At 42.1% G+C, this 11642-nt stretch overlaps 1 protein-coding gene across 1 annotated transcript; it reads left to right on the forward strand.

The window, feature by feature from the left end:
- The first annotated feature begins 775 nt into the window (after positions 1-775).
- On the forward strand, positions 776-11439 carry PDK4 (pyruvate dehydrogenase kinase 4). The gene is made up of 11 exons (XM_030009274.2): positions 776-1046; positions 1904-2045; positions 3086-3157; positions 3742-3926; positions 4360-4449; positions 4980-5057; positions 5712-5788; positions 6514-6612; positions 6898-7008; positions 7721-7834; positions 8893-11439. The coding sequence occupies exons 1-11, from the start codon at positions 899-901 to the stop codon at positions 9034-9036; spliced, it is 1260 nt and encodes a 419-aa protein (XP_029865134.1). The 5' UTR covers positions 776-898; the 3' UTR covers positions 9037-11439.
- The last annotated feature ends 203 nt before the right edge of the window (positions 11440-11642 follow it).

An 11642-nucleotide genomic window follows, 5' to 3' on the forward strand; every position in this document is an offset into this window, starting at 1 on the left:
GGGACCAGTGCGTCACCGAAGCAGCTGTCTCCAGATATTTGGTCACTATTAATCCGGGCCACAGCGATGACCCGCAAGCCAAGCGCCCCGACCCAGGCCCGTGGTTAGGATCTAATTTTGCCCCCGTCACACCTCCGCGCCTTCTCTGCGCCGACCCCGGACTTTCAGTGATTCCACCGCTCGCATCCCCCGCGCTTGGTGCACGGAGACGGCCTCCCCGCCGGTTCACCCACAGGACACCAGCGTAACCCCTCACGGGCGGCAACGCGGCCGCCGCCCGGGCCGGGCGGGCCGGGCCCGCTCCCCGCAGCCCGGGGGACCCCCGGCGCCCATTGGCTGCCTCTAGAAGGCCGGATCCCCCCTCAGCGGCCAATGGGGAGCGGGAGGAGCGCGGGCGCCCTTGGAGGTTGGCAAGGCCGCCCCGCCGCTGACATTGCCCGGCCCCTGCCCAGTAAACAAGGTCGGGGGAGGCGGCGCAGGGCCAGCACCCCCGCCCCGCCCCCGGGCCCCGAGGCTGCCCCGCGGCCTCCCCGGCCAGCTCGGCGCCCCTGGCGCTTCCCCCGCGGGGCTGGCGACGCGCCCGCTGCCCGCCGGGACGGCACGGGGGGGGGGGGGTGGAGGGAGGGGGGGGAGGGGGGTAAGGGGGGAAGCCCCGCCAACGGCTGTCACGAGCCGCCCCGCGCGAGGAACGTTCCGTTGGGGGCGGCGGGGCGTGGCCTGCCGGAGCCCCGCCCCCCCGGGGACTGTAAATAGAGGCGGCACGTGAAGCCGCCCGCCATAGGCGAGGGGACAGCGCGAGTCCCACCGGCACCTACCAGACCCCCCACACACCCACCGACCCGCTTACCTGCCACCCACCGACCGACCGACCGACCGACCGACGCACGCCCCGGGAGCGATGAAGGCCGCCCGGATCGCCCTGCGCACCGCCGCCCCCCTGGCTGGGGCCAGCGGCAGCAGCAGCCGCGGCCGGTTGCCGCGGGAAGTGGAGGAGTTTTCCCGCTTCTCCCCCTCCCCGCTCTCCATCAAGCAGTTGCTGGACTTCGGTGAGAGGCGGGACGAGCAGGGGAGGGACGGGGCGGGGCGGGGGGTCCGCTCGGCGGGGGACGGCTGCAAGCCCGTCGCTCGGAGGCGCGTCTGCCCCCTGAGGGGCGAGCCCGGGGGCTGCGGCGGGAGCGGGGTGCGGGCGCGGCGCTGCTCGGGCCGGGGGAGGCGGCGATCCCCCCCCGCCCGCCCGGGGGGGGTCCGGGCTCTGCCCGCGCTGAAGGCGCTGCCGCCCCCCGGCCTGACTCTCCAGCGCCAGGGCGGAGGGAGGGGAGCGGCCCCTCGACCACCCCCGGCCTCAGGCACCCGCCGGCCAGTTGCCGGGCGACGGTGAGCTGTGACTGCCTCGGTCAAAGCTGGAGATGCGCTACAGCTCCATTTCGGTGGTGTTCACGGGATGGGGGGGGGGGGCTGAGAGTTAAATCAGCTAAGGGATGTTTTCGTGTTCTGTTAGCGGGGAGGAGTCATTAGTCTTGTCTTGCCGGAGCGTACAAGCTGTACCCAGATCCGATTACCGCTTTGGCAGCTGTGAAGTCTGTGCTCACATGACATTTTCAGACGTCACCCCAAAGAAGCCCGTGTTTACGAAGGCTGGAGTGCTTCTTCTACAGGATTACAAATAAGTCCCGTGTCTAAATGGGAAATGTACAAGTATTCCTCCCAGAAACACGCTGCGTCTCACTGTCATGTAAACAACATTCAGCACAAACATATACTTAGGCTTAGGAGAACTGTCCAGTAATAAATAATGCAGTGATTGTAAAGGAATATAGTCCAGAAGTCTGTGGAGAGACAGAGCGATTTGTAGTTGTACCTTGATACTTCTTAAACAAAATTTTTATTTTGGATTTATTCATAGGCTCAACTAATGGATGTGAGAGAACTTCTTTTGCATTTTTGCGACAAGAGCTTCCTGTGAGGTTTGCAAACATACTGAGAGAAATTGAACTTCTTCCTGATAAACTACTAGGCACTCCATCAGTACAGTTAGTAAAAAGCTGGTAAGTAAGAACTACTGGAATTCAGCCTGTAAAATAACATAGCTTTGACAACTTGGTTGTCATAGACTTTTTTGAATAGTAGAAGACAATAACAAAGTACACTAGAAATGTAGTTCCTTCATCCAAGCTGAATTGCAAGTTGTTATACACTGTCCTTTTCTAGCATACTAAAATTAAATTGAAAAACAACATAGTTATATTGTTATTTTTAAATAGTTTTGGGTTTTTTTTTAAAACAGTTTGAAATAGTGAGATTTGCTCTAACAGCTTTCTCTTTAAGAAGGTAGAGAAGAAAACGTTTTCTGTTTTCACATAGCATTACAGACCCTCGGAGCGACACAAAAATGTGAGAGCAAGCTATATACTTGTTTGGGTCTCTCACTGATGGAATTACTAACAGAGCTTCCATTCCATAGCATATTGCCTTGGCCTGTGCAGCAAGTGTTTGGAATTCAGTTAACATAATCTCTGCAGTTCACACAGTAGTTGAATCTGATCTAACCTGGCTTTACTGGCACAGTTGCAGCACTTGCAAGGATGGCTGACATAAAGGGCAAAAGCATTAGAGTGAGATCCAGAAACTGTTCTTAATCTAGCAAACAGGTGTGCCTTTGCAATATGCGTCAAGGCTGTCAGATGTTAGCACAAGAGGCTCAAGTACTTAGCTTGTGCCAAAGCTGATCAGATTTGGAAAAATTTTGCTTAGGTGGCTTCCTGATCAGTATTGTCGTTTGGACCTTCTTTTGAAACACCTCTCTTCTCAAGAATTGTAAGGGGATACTACATACCTAAAGTGAGGGCTTGGATTCCTTTCTGGGTGGCAGACACAAGAAAGGACTTTGAAAACTTACAGGGTTCAGGCAGTCAGGAAGTGTCCATCTGTGATTCTGAACTTGGATGGAACTTTGATACTTCAGAAATACTTCAAACTTCTAGCTGACTTGTTAAGAGTAATGATTTGTACAAGAAAGTATTTTCCCTGTTCTGGACTAATAAGAATCAAACTAATAGCATATATTTCTTGTGTTCTTTTTCAATAGGTACATCCAAAGCCTAATGGAGCTGGTTGAGTTCCATCAGAAAAGCCCAGAAGACCAAAAAGTCTTATCTGAGTAAGCTTTTAATTTGTTTCTTTGAACTTTTGATCTCGCATTCCACTTTTCACAATGTAGTCAGTTTAGAATGACAGCTGTCATGAGCTGAATTTGATAATCTAGCATGAGGTGCTGTGCATAGAGCAAGCTGGTTTAAATCTGATCATGTGTAGCAATGTTGCAAATCAATATGACCCGTTGCACCTTGGTTTCAAGGCCATACTACCCCTTGAACTGTCATGACAGAGAAATATCAACAAAAATTATCTGCGATGTCACATCCCTGCTTCTTTCCAAGATGTCAGCTAGGTGTCTTTTTCCCTTCCTCCCATTCTCCTCTGCTCAAACTATTATGAGTGAGTAAACAGGCAGTGAATTTGACATGGCTAATGATTACACCTTTTGGATTAAAAATATCGAACTCTTCTGGTTTAGGTCAGTGAGGGATTACTTTTAAAAGAATGAAAAACTAGACTGTACTTTAATGTTAAGGTTGTTATGCACTTATCTGTGCTGCTGATGGATTAGATAATGACATTGTACAAAGCTTGCCTCCATGTAGTCTTAGAATAATGTTCTAAAAAGATCTCTTTTTGACCTAGATTTATAGATACATTAATCAGAGTCCGAAACAGACATCATGATGTGGTTCCTACAATGGCACAAGGAGTAATTGAATACAAAGACACTTATAAAGTAGATCCTGTCACCAATCAAAACATTCAGTATTTTTTGGATCGTTTTTACATGAGCCGTATTTCTACACGGATGCTAATGAACCAACACAGTAAGTAGAAATTTTTACCTGAGGAAAAACTTCAACCTAGTGAGAAACATGTTAATGTAAACATTTCTTAAAACCATTGGAGATCTGCCTCAGATAATTTTGTGACACTGAAAAGTTAGAAACTGAGCGTATGACTTAGGAAAATAATGGGAAAACTTGTTTTCTGGACTACAGACTAATTGTATTAAGTCTTGTGTGGAATATGTAGGGATCTTGTTCTTTAAATCTGAAAAGCCTTTAGATGTTGAACTACAGAAAAGCCAACATAGTTTGCTGGCAGTAGAAAGAGTTTTTAACTCACAAAAGGCAGAAACAACACTCAGTATTTTATATGTGATTATGTGTTGTGATCACACTGAATTATGCTAAATTTAAGGCTTCTTTAACATACAGTATTTGGGATTAAATACCGTATGGTTTTCATTTCAAACAGCCCTTCTTTTTGATGATAAATCTGGCTCTGGGCACCCAAGGCACATTGGAAGTATTGATCCTTGTTGTGACGTTGTTGAAGTAGTGAATGGTACGTATTCTCAGAGCCTTAACATTTCTCTTAGTGATCAGTATTTACATCTTATTGTAAGCAATTAGGGTAACCAACATGTGTTGTATAGGATGCTGACTGTTTTTTGTTGAAATAGCTGAAAGCAGTCTTATCAAAACATGAGCTTTTATAGGACAGAATTTAAAATACAAAGCACCACTTAGAAATGTGTTGGAATAAGGCCTAGCAAGTGACAGATGAGGTGGGAGTTAAAGTTGTCTGCGGTGTTGAGATCGGCCTTACCTACTGATAGGTAACAGATGTGTCTGTTTTACCAAATTATCAAATTGTTCTGAAGATTTGCCCATGCTGCTGTAATTGCCTATTTGTTCTCAGTTTTTACTGCACATAGTGGATGCAATGTTATCATTCCTTTGAGACACAGGCTTAGAGTGTTCCACACCTTAGCAGCTACTGCAGTTAAAAAGCATATTTTGCCATGCATTAGAATGAATTTCTACAGTTTTTGATACTACACTTCACATATTTTATTTCAATAAATATTTCAGATGCTTTTGAAAGTTCCAAGATGTTGTGTGACCAGTATTACTTAACATCTCCAGAACTGAAACTTAATCAAGTGAATGGTAAGATGAGAGCTTTTACATCTGTCTTCCTCTTGGTAGCCAGACTGCAGCTTTTACTGAATCAAAAGGCTCCCATTTCTGTAGCCATAATGGTATATACCAGTTGATCTGTCTTTGGCTAGTTCCTCTTCGTTTTCTGTTATAGGCATCTCATTTAATCTCCTGTGTTAGAACCCAAATGTCATTGTATCTTAAACACTAGATTTCCTGAGGTAGCATTTAAGAATTTGAGAGAAGCAAGACTAACCTGTACTTAAAGTAACATGATAAGTTGCTAGAGAGGAGCTCTGTCTCTGGGGTGAGGAAGTGGGGCTATTGACTGACATACTGGTTCTGGTCCAAGCTGCCTGCATGTGTCTGACCTCAGGCAGTCTGCTTAACCTCTGAAATCCTTTAATTATAAAAGGGAATTAATACTTGATTTTTTTCAGTTTATTTGAAACAAAACTGTTATTAAGCAAGTGGCAATTACAATCTAAACACTGTCAGGAGTGCCTAAAGTTGTTTGCTCATTTAGGGGGGAAAAAACCAAAACTGAAACTTGGTTTATTTTGTTTGTTTTGGCATACAGCTTGCTTATTTTAAAATTTGGATACAATACAGAAAAATTCCATCACCCTTTTAAATCTTGCTTGTATTTTTCCCTTCCTCTAGGAAAATTTCCAGGAGAGCCAATTAACATTGTATACGTTCCATCTCATCTTTTTCACATGCTTTTTGAGCTCTTCAAGGTAAGTCAGTACAAACTTGTTTCTTCCTTTAGTAGTCTAAGCTGGAGTCAATACTTAAAATTGCTAGCTACGTCTGAATGAAGTAAAGCTCTGCATAGGACAGTGAGATTTCTAAAATTTTCTTATTTGGGGAAATAGCTTTGGCAGTTGGGAAAGGAACGATTGCAGTTTGTAGGAGAGTATTTGGATGCTTTCGTGTGGTGGTAAATGGGACAGGGTAAGGGAGAGAGAGTAAAAGTGGTACATGGGCTTGTGACCACTGCTAGTCTTCTGCTTTTAGTGGTTACATCTGTGGTGTAGGTTTGCTCTGGTGCCTTTTCTGTGGAGTGGGTGATGACATCGTGAAGTAGTGAATGGGACTGAACTAATGTGCTGCCAACACGGGGTGCAGAATTCTGGCAGCCTTTAGCAACTCCTGAACTCTGCTCTTCTCCAGAAACCTGGATACTTCTAAGGGACTTATGTTAATTAATTTACATTGGCTGAGTTATGTTGGGCAAGAACAGTAGTAATCTTTCACGCATAGAAGAGTCTTGGCTATGCTTAGTCACTTTTAGGTGTGAGGCCTCCTCTGCTCCTGTTAATGCTAAATTGCTAAGTGTGTTGCTTAGGAACTAGGCACTGATAGGAATAGAGGGTAATGGTGCTCAGCCTCTGCGTAACACGGGTATGATTTTAAGTACGTAGATCTAACACTCTGATAATGGTAACCTTCTTTTCCATAGAATTCGATGAGGGCAACTGTTGAATTCCAAGAAAACAGTCCTTCCCTTTCTCCAGTTGAAGTGACAGTTGTTCTAGGACAAGAAGACCTGGCAATTAAGGTATTTTGTTGGCCTACTACAATATGGGCTTAATGTAATCTTTATGATTGCATATGCTGCAGCAAATTCTATTAAAACAACTAGCCTCTGACAACAGATTAAAGATACTATGCATGAGCATTCTGTTGATAGCCTCCATTTAGCACAGTTATCTAACTGAAAAATAATATGCTGCAAAACAAATGTTTGCATTTATTACTATTGGGAAGGTTTGTTCAAGTAACAGCATTTTAAATACCATTCTTATTACGTGATTGTAGTTAACTTTATTCTCTCTTAAATCAGATCTCAGACAGAGGAGGCGGTGTTCCAGTAAGGAAAATTGAGCGGCTGTTTAGCTATATGTATTCCACAGCACCAAGGCCGAGGATGGATGATGGTCGAAATACCCCTCTTGTAAGATATTTTCAATACTCATGTTGCTAATAAGGTTGTTGTAAGTGTTGAACAGATTGGTAGGTTAATAAATAAGGAAACGCTATGTCCACCCTACTGCTTTGTGGGGTATGCAAAGATTATTGAGCCTCATAAATATGAATTAACATTTTCTGAAACAGATTTTTAATATCTAGCTTAGTGGACAAAAATATGCTCTTAAAGATATAAACAAAGAAGAACATTCCAACCTGAATCTAACCCTGCTTTTTTTCTTATACTCCAATGACAGTAATTTACTTGGTCTTCACTCCCACTCAGTCCTCAAACTTATTATAAACTATGCTGTCTTTATGGAGGCAAGCACAACTGGAATAGGCTTAGACTATTGTTGTTTATCTACCAGTAGCAAATTTCTTTTACTAAGCAAGCTGTACTTGCAAAAACGGGGGAGGGGAAATACAGAAATGTAATGTGTGAAAGTGGGATATGTATATAAACCCTCCCTCTTCCATGGAGATTTGTTGGTTTTTTTTCTTTCTTGTGGTTTTGGTTTTTTTAATGGTCAGTTTCTGTATGAAACTGAGTAGAGATTTCTGTTTTCTTTTAAGAGAAGAGGAAGTGCAAAGGACTTTAACAGTTTAAAATCTCTGAACGCTCTCCAGCTATTTAATTTTAAATCATAAGAGCTAGGAAAAAAATAAATTAATTTTGTCTTGTACTTTATTTTTAGGCTGGCTTTGGGTATGGCTTGCCAATTTCTCGTCTGTATGCCAAATACTTTCAAGGAGATCTAAATCTCTACTCCATATGTGGTTATGGAACAGATGCTATTATCTACTTGAAGGTATGTATTTTGATTTGGTTAAACAAAAGATAACTACCATTAATGCAATGATGTAACTACTCGGTATCATTTTAAGGTAAACAAACTCCCTGCTTGTGAGTAGAAAAGCTCCCATTTTTTATTAAGAAATGCCAGTAAGATTTGTAACTGGTATCTAGAATTAAACAGGTCACTTGGCTTTAACTAGTCTACTTGAAAAACTAATAGCGAGAGCCCTGCTTGTTTTTAGATTGTATTAATATTTGTTATCTACTGGTTCATGGAATACAAAGTACCAGGAGAAAGTGAAGTAACAGAAAGGTGTGAGCAACACATCTGGTTTCTTTGCTGTTGTTTCTCTACTCTGACAACCAGAAAGTCTGTATAAACTAATACTTAAAGACTCTAGTATCTGGCCCTATTCAACATCTGCTATGTAGCCCATATATGGGATTCAGATACCAGTAATCTTGAATACCTGGCATATAACATGCACTGCTGTTTTTATAAAAAGTAACCTGGAAAAAAGGGCTACATATTCTTTTCTACTTTCTGTGCTTACTCATGGGAAAAACTTGTTTTGAAGTTCTTCTAGTAAACCAAAAACATAGTTCCAAGCACACTGAAGCACAACCAGAGAAGCAGTAAAAAAGGAAGAGACAGTTTGACTATATATGCGTTACATCTGTATTTAACAATTTCCCAATAGAATATGAATTTTTTTTTTAGCTGCAAAATACGGAAGTAGGAAAGGAACATATTTTAAAATTTCTCTGGAGTTTGGTAAATGAAAGTTCTTTTCCATGTCTTCCAGGACTATCTTGAAACCAGGTTACAGGGTAACTCTTCAGGCCTATAAAAAATGCATAAATATGATTTGATGTTACTGCATTTGTACTGCCTAATTATCCAAAGCAAACATAGATACTGAAGCAGATAAACTACTGCATCTATTGTGTAAATAACTTTGTTTTGTAGTGTCACTGGCTTAACTCTTGAAACATACTGCATGAATTTTTGAAAAGTGGCATTATTGAGAGGTAGAAACCAAGTAACATTTTTTTCCTTCTTGATTTTAGGCCCTATCAACAGAATCAGTAGAAAAACTCCCAGTTTTTAACAAATCAGCTTCCAAGCATTACCAGGCTACCTCAGAGGCAGATGACTGGTGTGTCCCAAGCAAAGACCCAAGGGATGTATCAAAGCAGAGTGCAGCTCTCTGAGAGAAGTTGGGATCGAGGCACCCATGGGGATCAAGCTGGCTTCTCAAAGAGTAGTGTTTGGAAGTACTCATCTACCTCCAAACAAACAAATTCTTCAGTTTCAGGACTGGCAGAAGAGAAAGAAGACAAGGCTGTTATAGCCTAGGCTGTATGCACTGAATGTGAAATCTTGCTGTGGACTTCAGATGAGGAAAATAGTGCATATGTCTTTAAAGAAGAGATGTGTATAGAGGAAAATCAGACTATTTTTCATATGATCAAAGACTTGAAGTGGTAGAGGTGTGCAATTTTTGAGTCCTGTTTAATGCTTGAATTCTGAATACTGATAAATGTCAGTTATGCTGGTGTATATTTTTCTCCTAGAATAGTTATCAGCAGTTCATCTTATTACAGAACTTCTCAGGTAATAGATAACACCTGTAATTTAAAGCTGTAGTTGTAACATTTGGAAAAGATCCACTTAACATGGCAGTCTTGCAGCAAGATACAAACAGCATTCGCATACAGCCTGACTGGAAGGGAGGGAGCCCTGGGAGGTAGGGAGAAGGTGTTTTCCATATATATAAAGAAGTCCTGTTTAAGAAAAAACTCTATTCCAGTAATAGTTCTTATGTGATGCCTTGCTCTGTGAGTTACATTGCTAGATTTATTTTTTTTTAAGTTAAGCTGTTCCTGGAAAAACTAGCCAAGTAAGGCTCCTATGCATAAGGTAACTAACAAAGAAATCAGGATATTTTTGAAAGCTACTGGAAAGAAATGGAAAGCTACGGGTTATAGCAGCTATAAGGTTAGGCTACATCTAGCCTACATCCCCACACTCCAGAAAGCATGTGCCACGTAAGTCGGTTAGGATTTTCCAAGAACTGAAGTCAGACATGCAAGTTGAATGGAAAGGTTTTGGTGATCTGTATTACGTAAGCATGACGTGGGAAACAGCATGTTTAAAACACGGTCTCATGGTTCCTTTTTGTCGTGCTGTTAGAAGATTAGTGGCTCAGTACACTAAACCAAAATCTGCCTATTGTCTTTGTCAAATTTGTATTGGACCACGCCAGCTCAAAGAGGTACATGGGGGTTCTACACCCTGAAAGCTGTGATGAGCACTGAAGGTCTGTTTGAAAGGTTTTCAGGAAGAGTGGTCTTGGAACCAGAATTTCATTCTAAGAACTGTTCATTGCAATGGAAAGGGCTTAGGAAGTGAGAAGTTTCAAAACATGAACAGCACTGAAAAAGATAGAGTAACTCCTATGAACAGCAAAATAATGGGCAATTGTCACAGGAACAGTGCCAGTGGGAGAGAGCTGTTGGGAAAAATAGTCCATTCCCAATAAGCTTCTTCCTTCCCCATCTTTCTACATTTTCCCCCTTACAAGCAAGGTAAACTTAATGACAGAAGTTAAACTATTGGACACTGCCAAACTGGCCTGTCAAAGTTCATCAGGGCTGTATAATATTACTTGATTTTTTTTTTTTAAACTAATTAGCATATTAGCTTAAGTGTCTATGATCCTTTGCAAGAAGTTGCAAATACAGTATTTAAAGCATCCTGCTCAGCTGTATGGCAGTTTTCTAAAACAGATTTGTACTTGTTGGACAGAAAGCCACTCCATACTCTACTGTGAATATCAAATATTTTTTAATAGGAACAAGAGAAAGCTGGAACTACCTTTGTGTTCTAGAAGTCCTGTTGGGATAGATTTCTCCATCAAAAATAAAAATGTATTTCATTTCTTAAAAAATAAATTTTAGGAGTATTGGTGATAACTGCTGAGCATAGTGACTTCAGTATTGCATCAAGGCTGTTTTTATCCCAGTGAATAAGCTGCAGTCACCAGATCATGTATCTGAGCTAAGCTCAGTGAATGAAATGGATAATAAAAGTAAAATATATTTGTCTAGAATATACAGGTGTGAAAAAGCTGCCTTCACTGCCATAATACACTTGAGTATTGAATACAAGGTTACAAAAACATACCTAGGTAGTTGTTGTCAAGTAAACACAAATTATACCTCTCTGTCTGCACCCGGTAATGCTTGAACGTGAGTTGTGATCTCATGCTATACTGTACATCTGTAACATAGCTGCAGCTCCTCCAGATAGGAGCTGTAACTTCTGTCTCAAAGCAGCTGAAGCACACGGTTCCTGTAAACATATCTGTAATGTTGCTTGCAGAGAGAAGCTGCGGAACACATTCAGGATGCAGACAGAGGTATGTATAGCACTTAAGGAACCCATATGGAATCTCAAGTATTAAAAATTACTTAAGGGCTATCTACCTAGATAATAGAGGACCTCTTTCAGCATTTACTGAATTTTTATTCCTGAAAGTAAAGCTGTAGTATTAAGCCTTTTACTTGGATGTAGATGTTTAAATAATTTTATAATAAAATCTTCTAAATGGTTGTCTAGTATCTATTTTCTTTTAAGAAGTCTAGTGCAAGCAATGGCCTTTTTTATTTTAAGTCTTGTCAAGCAGAGTTGAGCAAAGCAACTTTCATACTGTGTCAAATAGATGTAGCAGGGGAGAGAAACACTGAAACAGTCTGCTTGCCCTTAATGTTGCATCTGCTGAGAGTTTACATAGTGCCTAAAATCAGTGCATCAC

The sequence above is a fragment of the Aquila chrysaetos genome, chromosome 3 (genome assembly GCF_900496995.4).
Source record: "Aquila chrysaetos chrysaetos chromosome 3, bAquChr1.4, whole genome shotgun sequence".
Taxonomy (NCBI): Eukaryota; Metazoa; Chordata; class Aves; order Accipitriformes; family Accipitridae; genus Aquila; species Aquila chrysaetos.

What these genes read in the sequence shown, in the direction of transcription:
- PDK4 (XM_030009274.2), top strand. Translation starts at nt 899, where the DNA reads ATGAAGGCCGCCCGGATCGCCCTGCGCACCGCCGCCCCCCTGGCTGGG. An exon ending in GTACAGTTAGTAAAAAGCTG is followed by an intron (nt 2,046 to 3,085) that starts GTAAGTAAGAAC and finishes CTTTTTCAATAG; the next exon opens with GTACATCCAAAGCCTAATGG. An exon ending in ATGGTCGAAATACCCCTCTT is followed by an intron (nt 7,009 to 7,720) that starts GTAAGATATTTT and finishes CTTTATTTTTAG; the next exon opens with GCTGGCTTTGGGTATGGCTT.